This window comes from Balaenoptera musculus, chromosome 11 (assembly GCF_009873245.2).
Source record: "Balaenoptera musculus isolate JJ_BM4_2016_0621 chromosome 11, mBalMus1.pri.v3, whole genome shotgun sequence".
Taxonomy (NCBI): Eukaryota; Metazoa; Chordata; class Mammalia; order Artiodactyla; family Balaenopteridae; genus Balaenoptera; species Balaenoptera musculus.
Window position 1 is genome coordinate 47,409,563 of NC_045795.1, and position 19,556 is coordinate 47,429,118.

At 43.2% G+C, this 19,556-nt stretch overlaps 1 protein-coding gene across 2 annotated transcripts in view; it reads right to left on the reverse strand.

Annotated features, from left to right (window-relative positions):
• NEK10 (NIMA related kinase 10) overlaps window positions 1-19,556 on the reverse strand; it is a 306,143-nt gene that overhangs the window by 244,043 nt on the left and 42,544 nt on the right. For both annotated transcript variants that reach the window (XM_036870615.1, XM_036870614.1), the window contains exon 7: window positions 2,297-2,381. In XM_036870615.1, coding sequence (XP_036726510.1) covers window positions 2,297-2,381 — 85 coding nt within the window. The remainder of the gene's footprint in view (window positions 1-2,296; window positions 2,382-19,556) is intronic.

Genomic DNA, 19,556 nt, shown 5'->3' on the forward strand with positions numbered 1-19,556 from the left:
TGGAACAGCACTGTGGATCCTGCAGTACTGATTCACCAAGAGAGGAAGGGAAGGCCTCGCGAGGGCAGAGGCGTGCTGACATTTGTTGGCACAGGTTGTATTAAACCCCAGCATTGCTATGTGACTTCGGACAAAAATTCTTGGCAACTCAAGATGTTAAACAACTGCTCCTCTTTGTGGACAGGGTGCCAGGAGGAGAGATTCAGGGAGCACCCCCCTTCTATGGAAAGACTGGAAATCAATGGGAGGTTTGGCTTCATACGTGTTTTGGTCATAAAATCCCATAAGCAAAGAGGTCACGGAATTCTTTCCTTTAGAGGGCAATCCAGTCAACCTTGTTCCAGCCCATCAAGAACTAGATTAAGAAAGGCAGTACTAAAAAAAAAAAAAAAAAAAAAAAAAAAAAAAAAAGGCAGTACTTTAGATGAAGATCAGCAGAGTATGACACAAGGGCCATCAATTCTCTGAGCAAACATGTCGAAGGCAAATATTTTGCTAACTTCTATAAGTCAAAAAACTAGACTTTCTGCTAAAAATCCACCTTCTTCCATGAATAGTTGTATTAATATTATATACACAGTGTTCTTACCCAAGCTGAGGCCTGTGGGGCGTACAGGGGGCTATTAATAATGACTTGCGGACAAGGAGCTCATGTGGGTGACCCAGGCAAAGCGCAGCACGTGGCCCACCCTCACCATGCGCGGCCCACACAGCTCTGTCTGCGTGTCACAGGAGAAAAGGAAAATTCCCAGAAAACTGTGAGCAATCAGGACAGAAAGCCATTTGAAGTATGTAATATATTCAAATGACTGTGGTTGGCTAAACTAGAACAGCACAAAGACAGCTTAGAATACGGAATGAGGAAGGGAGTGACTCTTCTAAAGAAAAGATTGAAGCCATCATGAATCCCAGGAGACTCAAATCAGAGCAGGCTCTGTAGCTGGCTAGTACCAGAACACTTTTTTTTTTTTAAATGCCAAGTTTGGAAAAGATGATTATTGGGGTAATGAAATTATTATTATTCTGACTCAAATAATAATTCATCAATAAAACTGAATCCAAAATAAAAGAGCTTCAGAGTGGTCTGAGCATCCCAGTAGCTTATCAGGACAGGGCATAAAAGGAGATACCTCTTAGGGAAAGAAATAATCTGTGAAAATGATTGAAGCATGTATGAATAATAAGGATAGTAAGAATGCTCTTTAGATATTTAACACTGGCAAGCAGAAACAGTAATGGTTCATAAGCAATTTGGAGGCTTCTCCAAATTGGCTGGGCAGTGGTTCTGCCCGTGTTCTCAAACTGTGGCCCCCCGGCCAGCAGTATCAGCATCACCTGGGAAAAGTTGTTAGAAATGCAGATTTCCAGGCCCTCCCCAAACTTACTGAATCAGAAAATGTGGGGGCAGGTGCCAGCAATCCTTAAGTCTTCCAAGTGTTCCTGATGTACAGAAAGTTTAGGAACTTCTGCTTTATAAAAGCAGCTATCTTAGCAGCTGAGACTAGACGGAACAACTTTCACGATCCAGGTGAAGTGTTAGGTAAGCCTTTCTTTAGAGCCTCACTGCTAAAGCACTAAGTTCTTGCTAATCAAAATGTGGGCCATGAACCAGTGGCCTCAGCAGAATCGTGGGTCTCAGGGTACAACTACAGACTCCACATCTGCATTTACAAGATCCCCAGGTGATTCCTCTGCACTTTAAAGTTTGAGAGGCACTAAACTACAGCTGCACATTTAACTAACTAATGAGAGGAGGGGAGATTCCTGCCTGCAGACACCTCCTCTGAGACAAGTGGGAGGCCCCTTGCTCACCTCTAACTCAGGGTCTGAGGCTGGACTCTGGGACAAACATGGCTCTGGAGCAGCTACCAAAGCTGCAGGCCCTGCCTTTCCCACTCACTGCCCCTGGAGCCCCCTGAGGAAGCCCCCACTTGTTGCTGCTGATTTTGACCTAGTGAGCTGCTTGGCATCAACATGCTCGAAGGTGTGGCCAAGTGTTCACCTCTCCAAACTGACTATGGTTTAAAATGCCAGGAGATAATGCAAACATAGACCCAAACTTCAATCCACTTCATCCCATAGGTAATAGAGTAGAAATATACAGGTGTTTTTGTCCCCATTAAATCACTTCTCTCCTATCATTTTAAACAGCAGGTGAGATACTTCCCAAATTTGGAAACTACTGAGTTGAGAGAGAGGAAAAAAAAAAGTTACCATGCTCTGCTTCAAAGAAAAGCCCACCAGGCTTTTTTCATCTTCGAACAAGTAAAAAATATTTTTATATTCTGCAACCAACCTGATAACATGGATCCCTCATTAGAAGTCTCAGACAAATTAATACTCTCAGAAAATGAAGAGATGGGGCTCGATCAACCCACTCTCTGAAAGAAGAAAACAAGAGAGAACATGTTCGTTCATGTTTAAAGGCCAACGTGACAGTTCATGAACAATGCAAGAAGAATAAAAAACATCTAAAGGAAGAGCATTAGTTTATCTCAAACAGTCTGCAGTGGGGACTGTTATTTGATTCTTGAACACTTGACCCATTTTAATGCAAAACACATAGAAACTGTCATTGTCACTACAAAGTAGAGGCCCCCAAAATTATTTGGTTCACAGGGCCCTTACTGACTCACGGCAGCCCCTGACCAAAAGAAATAGCTAAAGGGTTCAACTTTAAAAGACTTGATACCCTAATAACTTAGTATCCATTTGAAAAAATAATACACAGACACTAAAAGAAAAGTATTTTTATTTTATTCTTAATCACATTTACTTACTAAGGGGGTGTGTGCACCTGTGGACACTAAACAACTTCTCCAGCCTTGGAATCAGATCTAACACTATTACCTCCATTCCCTCTTCCACCTGACTTTCCCAGGGCACTTGCTTTTTATCACAGTAACCACTGAAAACCCAGCTACAGAAAAGTAAGCCATCATCTAAGGGAAGGCGGTACAATCTAATGTGGAAACTGTAACTACCTGGAGTAGTTTGCACTGTGTCTGACAGATGTTGTGTATCATTGCTGTTTTCCTTGAAATTTAAAAATATCCCACGACACCCCTGGGGGTTCTCTGCAGCCCCCAGGGCACTTCAGTGCTCCCTGTGGGAAACATCGTGATGAAGTATTTTCTTACACCTTAGGTCAGTCTCCCCGGAAGCAGACTCTTCCATGAAGATTGGTGTGCACGTGAGTGATTGAGGACATGCTCTCGGGGAGTCCACCTGGAGTGGAGAGCAGGAGGTGAGGAGTGGGGAAGCCAAGTGGGCAAGGGCCCTTCTGTGCCAGCCTCACCTCCAAGGACCCCCCACCCAAACGGAGGCAAGCACCCTGGCTTTCCTGCTCCCAAAACGGCCGTCACAGTGGTGGGGGGGCGGGGCTGCAGCAGGGACGAGGGAGCAAGTTCTCAGGCACTGCTGCTCTCCGGGCCTGCGGGCAAAGTGGACTCAAAACACCAGAGCGGGGTGCCAGGGCCAGCCGCTCACATGGGCGCTGCCACCCAGTCCTCGACCCGAGTCACAGGGGCCACCAGCACGGCTGGGGCTCACTGCAGGCACGGCTCGCTCAGTGGTTCCAGCTCGAGGGAGCAGAGTGGTCGGCGCGGCACCCCGGTCGCTCTGGGGTGGGGTCATCGGCACACCCAGCGCCTGTCCCAGCTGCTGTGCCTCCGTGAGCAGCTTCTACTTCACTGCTCAGCTGCTCTGTGCCAGTTAGAGTTAGTAGTAAAAAAAATTCAAACTGGGAAAATTTTTCAGGCTGCTCCAGCGTTGCCACTCAGGCTGCAGAGAGTGAACACTGCGAAGGGCCCTTCATGGCACTCTGTGAGGACGCTTCTGCCCAAGAACCTGCAGGAACAGAGCCCAGGCTGAGGCCGGGACCCATGGCTTCCTGAGTCTCAGATGACAGTTAGCACATGTGAAACTGAATTCATGCCCCGCCGGCCCCCACACACAACCACGCCTCACCCCTCCGGGCCTCCAGTTGATCAGACTGAAACCCTGGGTGTTTTCTCACCTCCTCTACTTCCCTCACCTCTTTCATCCAATCCCTCAGCACATCCTGTCTGCTCTACCTTTAAAATATCTCCCCATTCCCACCACTTTGAGGTAGGAGGTAGATGGGCCCCTGGGCTGAGCAGCTGGAGTTCGTCAAGCAGAATAAATTGGAGCTTTGTTTTCCCTGGACACGCCAAGGACAAAGCTAGTGGCAGGAGCTGAGCTCTGAGGGGGAGTAAAGAGATAAAACGACCACATCTATCACTACTGAAGTCAAGGAAACCTCCCTGACTGCACATGCGCAGGAAGGCTCCTTTGGGGTCAAAAAGGGGCAACATCATCCCATAACAGGTGCTGTCAAACCTCCGTTAGCCTCTGCACTGGAATCCATCTTGGCAAAAAGATGTGCACACATATCAGGCAGGGCAGTAGGACAGGTCAGGTGTGGGGAAAGAAGCGAGATAACTGGCCAGAGGAGAAGGAAGACCCAGAAGAACCGCCCCATATAAATGATTTAACCGCCTCTTTACTGCACTCCTCATTCAGGAGGATGCCCACACCCTTTCTCTCCAGGTGTGTACTCCTGTTTTGTTTCTGTCTAAATACACTGTTTCTCTGTGTGTTCTCCCACATGTTGTGCTGTGTCTCTAATAATAAACTTCGTACCTGTTTTTGCCTCCTTGAATCATTCTTGCTTTCAAACAGGGGCAAGAGCCAGGGGAACTTTGCTTCTAGCCTCCAGCCCCTGATGGACTAGCGGCTAGGATTCCTGGTTTTCATCCAGGCTACTCAGCTCCAATTCCTGGGCAGGGAAATAAGATCCCGCTTCGAGACCACTCACCGCTGTCTCTCTGAGATCAACTTCTCACTCCCTCGTCTTCTATGACCGTGGTTCAAGCCACCATCATCTTTTGCTTGAACTATTGCAAAAGCCTCCCATCTGGCTTTCTTGCTTCCATCTTTGTCCCCAACTTCAATCTTCACACGTCTGCCAAGGAGACAAACACCCTCCCCTGCCCTCCTCCAACAGTTCTCCTCTCACTCAGTCCTCACGGCCCCTGAGGTCCTACAGGACCCGGCCTCCACACTGCCTCTCAGACCTCATTCCCCCCGCTCTCCACTGCCCCCACCCATGCTCTCTCAGACACACTGACCCTCTCATAACATGGCTGGGCTGGGCTGGGAGCCTGTGCCTTTGGTACTTCCCATGAAGCAGCCTAGGTGTGACTTCTTAACACTGGAACCTCCCATACAACTATATAGATGTCCTCCGACGTGACATGAGGCCAGTCACACGCAGTTGTTCTAACCAAAGTGTATGTCAAGGTGCAGAAGCCACCAACACAGCACAGCCTGGACTCCTGAGGTGAGGAAGGGGGTCTGAGCACTGCTGAGCACTGGACCTGCCTGCATCACCTGCGGAAGTTAGTCCCTGCCAGGTGACACGTCTTACACTGCTCTCCAAACTAGTCCAACAGTGGCACTTGGTGCAAATGTTAACAAAAACCTAAAACAAAATGTGTCTGCTATTTCATACATAGCCAAGAAAAACAGAAAGATAATGGAAGCTACTTTGGACTAGAATCCACATAATTTCTCCTACCCTCTCCCACCTCCACAGCTGAGCTGGTTGTACATCCAGTAAAGTTAGGATACTTTAAAGATCTGCCCCTCAGTCAAGTGGAGCATTTACTTGAGCTGCAGTCCCAAGCCAGCCCTTGCCTGGCTTGTCCGATATTGATCCTTGACCTTTGGTGGGAAATTCAGCTTTGACTCTTCCACAATCCTGAGAAATTCAACTCTGTCCCAAACCTGCCCATCTCAGACCTGAGTACACGAGACACACCCTCCTAGAAGGCAAGCCAAACATCTGTAGTTCTTGCCACTGGAGGTGTCACCCCCAGCCCAGCCCCCTTACACTCCGCCACAAGCCACTCACTGTTCCTTCCATCTACTAACTTAGCTCATGGGAAGGAAGTTGGAAATACGCTTTTCCCATAGCCTTATATTCCCAAGGATGTTTGACTGCTTCTTATAAATTAGAGTCCCCAGCAGAGGCCTGGTTCTGCAGATAAAGGTTGAGCAAGATGTCCCAAGAACATCACTGGCTGGGAGTCACTCCTCCTGCCATCACCAAGGCTCCTGGCAAGAGCTGCCTGCCACAGCCACATCACAGCCCTCCTATAGCCAGGGCACCACGACAGTGACACCTCTGCTATGGAGGCAAAGCTCAGTTTCTTCTGAAAATAAAGGCAGGACTCAACCCATCTGAGGCCTGCAGCCAGGCAGAATTATCCAAGGCCACAGTGGGAAGCTGCACTATATTTCATCCTAAGTTCCTTGTACTGGGAAAAATAATGCAAATTTGAAGTACATTTTGAATTTAAAACAATCACCTCTGGGAACACTTGTAAGGATGTGGTTATTCTGAGGCTCCTATTAGAGAGAGAATACCTTTAATCTCATAAGTAGAGGGATGGCGCATGACTAGTCTCCCTTCCAGGTGCTGGGGTCAGCTAAAGATAGCGTGTAGCCTGCAGTGCAGTGCAGACAGTACATCCCAAAGATCTAACAGGAATAATGATCCAGTTGCAACAGCTGCTGGTAACCTCCCGAGGTTTAATGCTGGCTGCTCTTCATTATTTAAGAGGAGAAGCCATGGGACATATTGAAAGATGACTCACACTACAAATATGTGTGTACTTGAAATTTTTCCTGTTAAGAATATACAATCTTCATGAGGAAAGTCCATGGCCTTTCTAATGTTTTTTCACATTAAATATGAAAAGGTTTTTTGTTCTGTTTCTTCTCACCTCTAAAAGAAAAAAAGAAAAGAAAAAGAATTCCGGAACGGTTTTTGTTTTGTTTTTACCATAAAAGGAGTGTAAACAAATGAAGAGTTCCAGAAAAGTCTCAAAGTTCTGTTCCAAGCAAATGGCATTTTTTTGTTCTACAATTTAGGAACTGTGGCCCAAAGTTATTAATATTTCTATGTGATTCTGGCCTGTTGTAAATGTAAATAGAATTCCTGGTGTCTGGGTCCTGCAGGGCCTCCCCTCTGAGCACTGACCTCTGAGGAGCAGTTGTTCCCTCCATGGCTTCCAGCCCTCAACCTCCCCCCTCACCCAAGGACCTGGCTCACTGGCTGGAGCTCTGCTGTTCATGGGGAATGGCATGTTCTGTAAGGTGATATAGAGCTCTGTTTGTCAAGAGTCGGGGGACTAGGAAACACACCGAGTCTAGTGTAAGCAGAGGATTACAGAGAATAATAATGACAGACTCTAAAGATGGCTGCCTTTATTTGACTGAGGAGGAACCAGGTGATGGATCCAAGAGCGCGCATAGGTAGCAGAGCTGGGCCCTGACTCCCAGGCCAGGGCTCCCGCATCCCCCACCTCCACCCGGCACAGAAAGGGGCTCTTAGATACGTCTACTGCGGGGGCAGGCATGATCTGCACAGTGGTGAGGGGTCTCCTGAGGTAGCTCTGAAAACCTTGTCTGTCGGCAAAGACAGTGTTTCCCTGGAGGCTGTGTTCCAATAGAGCAGCTGCACAGCAGCAGATTCATGACCAGGCAAAAATGTATCCCCTCTTGTGACTGAACTTTTGCCACTGCTTTCACAGGACTATTACCACATGGCAGTATGACCAGGCCCCACGGCCTTTGTCCACGACCACCTGCCACATCGCTTTAGGCATCAGATGCCATTTTCTGCTATCAGTATAAAAAAAGAGAAGAAAAAATGGTACCACCAGAGACATAGCATTTGAAAAGAGAAAGGGTAGTTGGGGTTTCACCTTCCCATGCAGTCAAAGAAACCAGTATGTGATGTGAGAGTCACAAAGCTGCAGGACTGAGCACTGAGAGTCACACGGTCTGGGGTTAACTCCATCCAGGGGCTGATGCAAATGCCAGAGGTCACAACCTCAGCTGGCTCTCACCCAGAAAAAGCAGCGTCTTCAGAGGAGGTGTTATTTAGATTGCCCTTTTCATTAACGCACAAAACAACCACCACCAAAAAACTACCACGTTCCACTAAAAATTTAAAAGTGGAGAAATTCAAACCTGTTTCAGTATAAATATTACCTCAAATTCATACGACGGAGCCCTATTTTTTTGGATAGTTGTAAAAGCAAAATTCACATCAAAATAGACATGTAAAACTTAAAAGGAATAAGAAAACGTGAAGAAATGAATTATAAATGAGTATTCAAGGAATCTTTACTGACTTGTTCCACTATTCTTAATGGGTAGTGTCATCAATTAAACCTGGCCCAGAAGAGACACCGAGTCAGAGGTCCATCCAATTCGTCATGTTGGTCCCAAAAGTCAGACAGATATTGAGTAGAAAGGACTGTTCTAGCTGTTTCTTCTCCATGGCTGGTGAAAGTTTCAGAGATTGAATGCTTTCAGATATTTGCTGATCACCTACTGGGAGCCAGGCACTGTTAAACGCCCAGGACTACAGCCTGGACAAAACCATGCCCTTGTGTTCACAGAGGTTACCATTTAGAGAAAGAAGACCAATAACACACACAAACAAACAAAACTGCACATCAGGTGGTGACCAGAGAAAAACAACCCTAAAGTTAAGCATTTAGGGAGTCCTGAGAATGCTATTTAAGGAGAGTCAGAGAAGGGTTTTCCAATACGGTTAGCATCTGTGTGAACTGAGGAGTGAGTCAAGGTCAGAACAGCGAAAGAGTTAAGTATCTAGTTCCTGAGCAGGAGTGCACTGGTTTGCGCAAGGAAGCCCTTGGGGGCTGGAACAAACTGAGCAAAGACAGCGTAATAGGAGCTGAAGTTACAGAGGTGGTAGGAGCCAGTTCTGTAGGTCTTTTGTAGAATAGGAATAGGGATTTTGGACTTTTTATTCTGGAAAGTCACGGGAAGGCTTTAAGCAGAGGACTGACATTATGGGACAAATTCTGAAAAGACCATTTTGGATGTGCTGTTAGGAACACCATACCATAGGGAGTCAAGGGTCAAAGCCAGGAGCCCAGTTAGCCCACTGCAATGGTCCAAGCAAGAGACAGTGGCAGCTAGGACTAGGTTAATAGCTGGGAAAGACTAAAGTTTAGAGGAAGGCAAGTTGAGTAAGAGAAATCAAACCATTTTAGGCATGTTAGCTTTGAGATGCCCAAAGAAGTCCACCAATCAATATGTGAAAGAAAAGACTAATTTATAGCAGGAGAGAGCTGTACTTTAGTCTCTCAAAGCAAAGCTGATAGAGGAGTTCAGGAACGGGTGGACTTTCATAAGTGGGGGTTTTTGGGGACTGATTGATTTTAGCCATGGAAAGGGGGTTCCTGGAATGTGTTCCAGCTTACTCCCTGGCTCTCAGAAGCTCATGTACTGATGGGAAGTTGTCACTTACTGATTTGGTCAGGTTTAAAACAGGTTCTGGTGCTTATGTGTGGCCAAAGAACAAGCAGTCCTTTCCTGGGAAGGTGGGAACATTTTAATTTCATGCCTGTTAGATATCCAAGTGAATGAGTTTCACAAGAAGCAGTAGTAAACAGTAGAAAAGAGAGAACATAATTACTCAAGTGACACTTTTCTGTGGGGCAAACCTGAAAACCAATTTTAAACATATTGGGTTGGCCAAAAGGTTTGTTCAGTTTTTTCCATAAGATGGCTCTAGTAGCACTTAGTTGTCTTTAACTTCATTCGAAACAATTTTGTTAGATTGTATGTGACAGCTGTCATATCAGCATGCATTTAAAAAAAGACATCAAAATTGGCGAATTTTTGTGTAGCAATTTTAATATTGAAGATGGAAGAAAAAAAGGAACATTTTCGGCATATTATGCTTTATTATTTCAAGAAAGGTAAAAACACAACTGAAACGCAAAAGAAGATTTGTGCAGTGTATGCAGAAGGTGCTGTGACTGATCGGACGTGTCAAAAGTGGTTTGCAAAGTTTTGTGCTGGCGATTTCTCGTTGGACGATGCTCCACAGCTGAGTAGACCAGTTGAAGTTGATAGCAATCAAATCGAGACATTAACTGAGAACAATCAACATTTTACCACATGGGAGATACTCAAAATATCCAAATTAAGCGTTGAAAATCATTTGCACCAGCTTGGTTATGTTCATCATTTTGATGTTTGGGTTCCCCATAAGTTAAGCGAAAAAAACCTTCTTGACTGTATTTCCACATGCTATTCCCTACTTAGAAGTAATGAAAACATTCCGTTTTTAAAACAAATTGTGATGGGTGATGAAAAGTGGATACTGTACAATAATGTGGAATGGAAGAGATCATAGGGCAAGCAAAATGAACCACCACCAACCACACCAAAGGCTGGTCTTCATCCAAAGAAGGTGATATTGTGTGTATGGTGGGATTGGAAGGGAGTCCTCTATTATGAGCTCCTTCCGGAAAACCAAACAATTAATTCCAACAAGTACTGCTCCCAGTTAGGCCAACTGAAAGCAGCACTCAATGAAAAGCATCCAGAATTAGTCAACAGAAAATGCACAATCTTCCATCAGGATAACGCAAGGCCACATGTTTCTTTGATGACCTGGCAAAAACTGTTACAGCTTGGCTGGGAAGTTCTGATTCAACCGCTGTATTCAAAGGACATTGCACCTTCAGATTTCCATTTATTTCAGTCTTTACAAAATTCTGTTAATGGAAAAAATTTTCAATTCCCTGGAAGATTGTAAAAGGTACTTGGAACAGTTCTTTGTTCAAAAAGATAAAAAGTTTTGGGAAGATGGAATTATGAAGTTGGCTGAAAACTGGCAGAAGGTAGTGGAACAAAAGGGTGAATACATTGTTCAATAAAGTTCTTGGTGAAAATGAAAAATGTGTCTTTTATTTTTTCTTAAAAACCAAAGGCACTTTTTGGCAAACCCAATACTTTGGCTAATAAAGAACCAGGGAATCAGCAAGGCGGAGGAGAACACAGTACCAGTCAAGGTTGTACCTCAGCCCCTCAGCTACTGGATCTCTCAAAAGAGGTGGAATGGATTTTGTCTTCAGGGTCCATTCCAGCTCTAATCGGATGACACTTTTGTGTGTGCGTATATACATATAGTGTGCGTGTATACACAATTTAAGTTTGGGATAAACTCTAAATAACATTTTAGGAGAAATTAACATGTAAGAGCTAGATATTTCCTCCAAGTTAGGAATCAGCTTGAGGCCTACAAGCTTATTTTCTTCCTTTCTACATTTAACGTTGTGAAACTTAGAACAAAAGGGAGACAAAAAGACAAGATTCTAAAGGATTCTACTCTGCATAAAAGCACATACAGTTGAGGAGATTTGTTCAAGATGGCAGAGTAAAAGGACCTGTGCTAACTCCCTCTTGCAAGAGCACCAGCATCACAAGTAACTGCTGAACAATCATCAACAGTAAGACACTGGAGGGACTTCCCTGGTGGCGCAGTGGTTAAGAATCCGTCTGCCAATACAGGCGACACGGGTTTGAGCCCTGGTCCGGGAAGATCCCACATGCCGCGGAACAACTAAGCCCGTGCGCCACAACTACTGAGCCTGTGCTCTAGAGCCCGCGAGCCACAACTACTGAGCCCGTGTGCCACAACTACTGAAGCCCGCGCGCCTAGAGCCCGTGCTCCACAACAAAGAGAAGCCACTGCAGTGAGAAGCCCGTGCACTGCAACAAAGCATAGCCCCCGCTCGCCACAACTAGAGAGAGCCCTCGCGCAGCAGCGAAGACCCAACACAGCCAAAAATAAGTAAATAAATAAATTAAAAAAAAAAAAAAAAAGACACTGGAACTCACCAAAAAAGATACACCACATCCAAAGACAAAGGAGAAGCCTCAGTGAGGTGGTAGGAGGGACACAATCACAATAAAATCATATCCCATAACCACTGGGTGGGTGACTCACAGGAGCCTACCCAGTGGAGTGACGGTTCTGAGCTCCACATCAGGCTTCCCAACCTCAGGGTCCGGAAACGGGAGGAGGAATTCCCAGAGAATCAGACTTTGAAGGCTGGCCAGATTTGATTGCAGGACTTCGAAAGGATTTGGGGAAACAGAAATTCCACTCTTGGAGGGCACACATAAAGTAGTGTGCACATCAGGACCCAGGGGGAAGAAGGAGTGACCCCATAGGAGACTGAACCAGACCTACCTGCTAGTGTTGGAGGGTCTCCTGAAGAGGTGGAGGGTGGCTGTGCCTCAACGTGGGGACAAGGACACTGGCAGCAGAAGTTCTGGGAAGTACTCCTTGGCATGAGCCCTCCCAGAGTCCACCATTAGTCCCACCAAAGACACTGTAGCCTCCAGTGATGGGTTGCCTCAGGCCAAACACCAACAGGGAGGGAACTCAGCCCCACACATCAGCAGACAAGTGGATTAAAGTTTTACTGAGCTCTGCCCACCAGAGCAACACCCAGCTGTACCCACCACCAGTCCCTCCCATCAGGAAGCTTGCACAAGCCTCTTAGATAGCCTCATCCACCAGAGGGCAGAGAGCAGAAGCAAGAAGAACTACAATCCTGCAGCCTGTGGAATGAAAACCACATTCACAGAAAGACAGACAAAATGAAAAGGCAGAGGACTATGTACCAGGTAAAGGAACAAGATAAAACCCCAGAAAAACAACTAAATGAAGTGGAGATAGACAACCTTCCAGAAAAAGAATTCAGAATAATGACACTGAAGATGATCCAGGACCTCGGAAAAAGAATGGAGGCAAAGATCAAGAAGATGAAAGAAATGTTTAACAAAGACCTAGAAGAATTAAAGAACAAACACCTAGAAGAATTAAAGAACAAACAAACAGAGATGAACAATACAATAACTGAAATGAAAAATACAGTAGAAGGAATCAATAGCAGAATAACTGAGGCAGAAGAACGGATAAGTGACCTGGAAGACAGAATGGTGGAATTCACTGCTGTGGAACAGAATAAAGAAAAAAAGAATGACAAGAAATGAAGACAGCCTAAGAGTCCTCTGGGACAACATTAAATGCAACAACATTTGCATTATAGGGGTCCCAGAAGGAGAAGAGAGAGAGGAAGGACCAGAGAAAATATTTGAAGAGATTATAGTTGAAAACTTCCCTAACATGGGAAATAGCCACCCAGGTCCAGGAAGCGCAGAGAGTCCCAGGCAGGATAAACCCAAGGAGAATCATGCCGAGACACAGACACAGAGTAATCAAATGACAAAAATTAAAAACAAAGAAAAATGATTAAAAGCAATAAGGGAAAAACTACAAACAACATACAAGGGAACTCCCATAAGCTTAACAGCTGATTTCTCAGCGGAAACTCTACAAGCCAGAAGGGAGTGGCACGATATATTACAATGATGAAAGGGAAGAACCTACAACCAAGATTACCCTATCCAGCAAGGATCTCATTCAGATTCAATGGAGAAATCAAAAGCTTTACAGACAAGCAAAAGCTAAGAGAATTGAGCACCACCAAACCAGCTCTACAACAAATGCTAAAGGAACTTCTTTAAGTGGGAAACACAAGAGAAAAAAAGGACCTACAAAAACAAACCCAAGGGACTTCCCTGGTGGTGCAGTGTTTAAGAATCTGCCTGCCAATGCAGGGGACACAGGTTTGAGCCCTGGTCCGGGAAGATCACACATGCTGTGAAGCAACTAAGCCCTTGCACCACAACTACTAAGCCTGCACTCCAGAGCCCACAAGCCACAAATACTAAAGCCCATGCACCTAGAGCCTGTGCTCCACAACAAGAGAAACCACCGCAGTGAGAAGCCCACACACCGCAATGAAGAGTACCCCTGCTCGCTGCAACTAGAGAAAGCCTGTGCATAGCAGGGAAGACTCAATGCAACCAAAAATAAATAAATAAATGAATAAACCCAAAACAATTAAGAAAATGGTAATAGGAACATACATATTGATAATTACCTTAAATGTGAATGGATTAAACGCTCCAACCAAAAGACACAGGCTCGCTGAATGGATACAAAAGCAAGACCCATATATATGTGTCTACAAGAAAACCACTTCAGACCTAGGGATGCATACAGACTGAAAGTGAGGGGATGGAAAAAGGTATTCCATGCAAATGGAAATCAAAAGAAAGCTGGAGTAGCTATACTCATATCAGATAAAATAGACTTTAAAATAAAGAATGTTACAAGAGACAAGGAAGGACACTACAAATGATCAAGGGATCAATCCAAGAAGAAGATATAACAATTACAAATATATATGCACCCAACATAGGAGCACCTCGATATATAAGGCAAATGCTAACAGCTATAAAAGAGGAAATCGACAGTAACACAATAATAGTGGGGGACTTTAACACTTCACTTACACCAATGGACAGATCATCCAGACAGAAAATTAATAAGGAAACTCAAGCTTTAAATGACACAATAGACCAGACAGATTTAATTGATATTCATAGGACATTCCATCCAAAAACAGCAGATTACACTTTCTTCTCAAGTGCACACGGAACATTCTCCACGATAGATCACATCTTGGGTCACAAATCAAGCCTCAGTAAATTTAAGAAAATTAAAATCATATCAAGCACCTTTGCCGACTACAATACTGTGAGATTAGAAATAAATTACAGGGAAAAATACATAAAAAACACAAACACATGGAGGTTAAACAATACGTTACTAAATAACCAAGAGATCACTGAAGAAATCAGAGGAAATCAAAAAATACCTAGAGAGAAACTACAACGAAAACACGATGATCCAAAACCTATGGGATGCAGCAAAAGCAGTTCTAAGAGAGAAGTTTATAGCAATACAATCCTACCTCAAGAAACAAGAAAAATCTCAAATAAACAATCTAACTTTAGACCTAAAGGAATTAGAGAAAAAAGAACAAACAAAACTCAAAGTTAGTAGAAGGAAAGAAATCATAAAGAACAGAGCAGAAATAAATGACATAGAAACAAAGAAAACAATAGCAAAGATCAATAAAACTAAAGGCTGGTTCTTTGAGAAGATAAACAAAATTGATAAACCTTTAGCCAGACTCAACAAGAAAAAGAGGGAGAGGACTCAAATCAATAAAATTAGAAATGAAAAAGAAGTTACAACAGATACCACAGAAATACAAATCATCATAAAAGAGCACTACAAGCAACTCTATGCATATAAAATGGACAACCTGGAAGAAATGAACAAATTCTTAGAAAGGTATAAGCTTTCAAGACTGAACCACGAGGAAATAGAAAATATGAACAGACCAATCACAGGTAATGAAATTGAAACTGTGATTAAAAATCTTCCAACAAATGAAAGTCCTGGACCAGACGGCTTCACAGGTGAATTCTATCAAACATTTAGAGAAGAGTTAACACCCATCCTTCTCAAACTCTTCCAAAAAACTGCAGAGGAAGGAATACTCCCAAACTCATTCTACAAGGCCACCATCACCCTGATACCAAAACCAGACAAAGATACTACAAAAAAAGAAAATTACAGACCATATCACTGATGAATATAGATGCAAAAATCCTCAACAAAATACTAGCAAACAGAATCCAACAACACATTAAAATGATCATATACTTTTATCATGCGAGATTTATCCCAGGGATACAAGGATTCTTCAATATATGCAAATCAATCAATGTGATACACCATATTAACAAATTGAAGAAGAAAAACCATATGATCATCTCAATAGATGCAGAAAAAGCTTTTGACAAAATTCAACACCGATTTATGATAAAAACTCTCTAGAAATTGGGCATAGAGGGAACCTACCTCAACATAATAAAGGCCATATACAACAAACCCACAGAAAACATCATTCTCAATGGTGAAAAACTGAAAGCATTTCCTCGAAGATCAGGAACAAGACAAGAATGTCCACTCTCACCACTATTATTCAACATAGTTTTGGAAGTCCTAGCCACAGCAATCAGAAGAGAAAGAAATAAAGGGAATCCAAATTGGAAAAGAAGAAGTAAAACTGTCACCGTTTGCAGATGACATGATGCTATAAACATACAATCCTAAAGATGCCACCAGAAAACTCCTAGAGCTAATCAATGAATTTGGTAAAGTGGCAGGATACAAAATTAATGCACAGAAATCTCTTGCATTCCTATACACTAACAACGAAAGATCAGAAAGAGACATTAAGGAAACCATCCCATTCACCATTGCAACAAAAAGAATAAAATACCTAGGAATAAACCTGCCTCAGGAGGTAAAAGACCTATACTCAGAAAACTATAAGACACTGATGAAAGAAATCAAAGATGACACAAACAGATGGAGAGATATACCATGTTCTTCGATTGGAAGAATCCAATATTGTGAAAATGACTGTACTACCAAAAGCAATCTACAGATTCAATGCAATCCCTATCAAATTACCAATGGCATTTTTTTTTTTAAAAGCACTTTTCTTTTTTATAGCTACTTTATTTATTTATTTTATTTTATTTTTGGCTGTGTTGGGTCTTCGGTTCATGCGAGGGCTTTCTCTAGTTGAGGCAAGTGGGGGCCACTCTTCATCGCGGTGCGGGGACCGCTCTTCATCGCGGTGCGCGGGCCTTTCACTATCGCGGCCCCTCCCGTCGCGGGGCACAGGCTCCAGACGCGCAGGCTCAGTAGTTGTGGCTCACGGGCCCAGCTGCTCCGCGGCATGTGGGATCTTCCCAGACCAGGGCTCGAACCCGCGTCCCCTGCATTAGCAGGCAGATTCTCAACCACTGTGCCACCAGGGAAGCCCCCAATGGCATTTTTTACAGAACTAGAACAAAAAAATTTTAAAATTTGTATGGAGACACAAAAGACCCCAAATAGCCAAAGCAATCTTGAGGGAAAAAAACGGAGCTGGAGGAATCAGACTCCCTGACTTTAGACTATACTACAAAGCTACAGTAGTCAAGACAGTATGGTACTGGCACAAAAACAGAAATATAGATCAATGGAACAGGGTAGACAGCCCAGAGATAAACCCATGCACATATGGTCACCTTATCTTTGATAAAGGAGGCGAGAGTATACAATGGAGAAAAGACAGCCTCTTCAATAAGTGGTGCTGGGAAAACTGGACAGCTACATATAAAAGAATGAAATTAGAACACTCCCTAACACCATACACGAAAATAAACTCAAAATGGATTAAAGACCTAAATGTAAGACCAGACACTATAGAACTCTTAGAGGAAATCATAGGAAGAACACACTTTGACATAAATCACAGCAAGATCTTTTTTGACCCACCTCCTAGAGTCATGGAAATAAAAACAAAAATAAACAAATGGGACCTAATGAAACTTAAAAGCTTTTGCACAGCAAAGGAAACTATAATCAAGATTAAAAGACAACCCTCAGAATGGGAGAAAATATTTGCAAATGAATCAATGGACAAAGGATTAATCTCTAAAATATATAAACAGCTCATGCAATATTAAAAAAACAAACAACCCAATCAAAAAATGGGCAGAAGACCTAAAGAGACATTTCTCCAAAGAAGACATACAGATGGCCAAGAGGCACATGAAAAGCTGCTCAACATCACTAATTATTAGAGAAATGCAAATCAAAACTACAATGAGGTATCACCTCACACCAGTTAGAATGGGCATCATCAGAAAATCTACAAACAACAAATGCTGGAGAGGGTGTGGAGAAAAGGGAACCCTCTTGCACTGTTGGTGGGAATATAAAGTGATACAGCCACTATGGAGCACAGTATGGAGGTTCCTTAAAAAACTAAAAATAGAACTACCATATGACCCAGCAATCCCACTACTGGGCATATACCCTGAGAAAACCATAATTCAAAAAGTGTCATGTACCACAATGTTCATTGCAGCTCTATTTACAATAGCCAGGACATGGAAGCAACCTAAATGTCCATCGACAGATGAATGGATAAAGAAGATGTGGCACATATATACAATGGAATATTACTCAGCCATAAAAAGAAATGAAATGGAGGTATTTGTAATGAGGTGGATGGAGTTAGAGTCTGTCATACAGAGTGAAGTAAGTCAGAAAGAGAAAAACAAATACAGTATGCTAACACATATATACGGAATCTAAGGAAAAAAAAAAAAAAGGCCATGAAGAACCTAGTGGCAAGACGGGAATAAAGACACAGACCTACTAGAGAATGGACTTGAGGATATGGGGAGGGGGTGGGGTGAGATGTGACAGGGTAAGAGAGTGTCATGGACATATATACACTACCAAATGTAAAATAGATAGCTAGTGGGAAGCAGCCGCATAGCACAGGGAGATCAGCTCGGTGCTTTGTGACCACCTAGAGGAGTGGGATGGGGAGGGTGGGAAGGAGGGAGATGCAAGAGGGAAGAGAAATGGGAACATATTGTATATGTATAACTGATTCACTTTGTTATAAAGCAGAAGCTAACACACTATTGTAAGGCAATTATACTTCAATAAAGATGTTTAAAAAAAAAAAAAAAAAAAGAAAAAAAAAAAAAACGACACATGCACCCCAATGTTCATTGCAGCACTATTTACAATAGCCAGGTCATGGAAGCAACCTAAATGCCCATTGACAGACAAATGGATAAAGAAGATGTGGTACATATATCCAATGGAATATTACTCAGCCATAAAAAGGAACGAAATTGGGTCATTTGTAGGGACATGGATGGACCTAGAGACTGTCATACAGAGTGAAGTAAGTCAGAAAGAGAAAAACAAATATCGTGTATTAATGCATATATGTGGAATCTAGAAAAATGGTACAGATGAACCACTTTGCAAGGCAGAAATAGAGACAACAGGTATAGAGAACAAACGTATGGACACCAAGGGGGGAAAGCGAGGGGGGGTGGTGGTGGTGGCAGGATGAATTGGGAGATTGGGATTCACATATATACACTAATATGTATAATGTAGGTAACTAATAAGAACCTGCTGTATAAAAATAAAATAAAAATTTTAAAAAAGCACATACAGTTTTGTATGTGCATAATAATCTCTCACATATGTGAAGTAAAAAAGCATATACTTTTTTAAAATTACAAGGAAATGTAGCCAGAGTTAATGTAGCCATTTCTAAGAGTGGTATAAAGGGTAAATTTTCATTTTTTATAATTTTCTGTGTTTTTCAAACTTTTTACAGTGATAAAAAGAATTTAATGCAAAGAAATTTGACTTTATGAAGACTCTCAGCCTCCACACTCCCCAATAAAACCAATGTCAATGGCTTGAGTTGGGGAAAAAGACCCAAGCCTTGTTCTCCAACAGCTCAGCTCAGCTCAGGGTGTGGTGGGAGGGACACGGGCCCAGGGCCACTTGAGGGGCCAGAACAGCCAGGAAGGCAAAGAGGTGGGGATGGCAGGCTTCAGGCAAGGATGAGCAGGGGCCAAGGCTCAGAGGCAAGAGAGAGAATAACTTTCCAAGAAACAACAAAGGGTGCAGTCTGACCTTGGTGAGCCCAAAGGATGCACCGGGCAGGAGGGAGAGATGAGGCCAAGAAGGAAAAAGACCTTAAGGAAAACTGTGAATCAGTCAAGGAATTTTACCCTGACCATCAGATTTTTTAAAGTACCTAAAGACACAAACCTAAGATGTTGGGGACCTTAATGAACATTTATCTCTATCTAATTTGTGG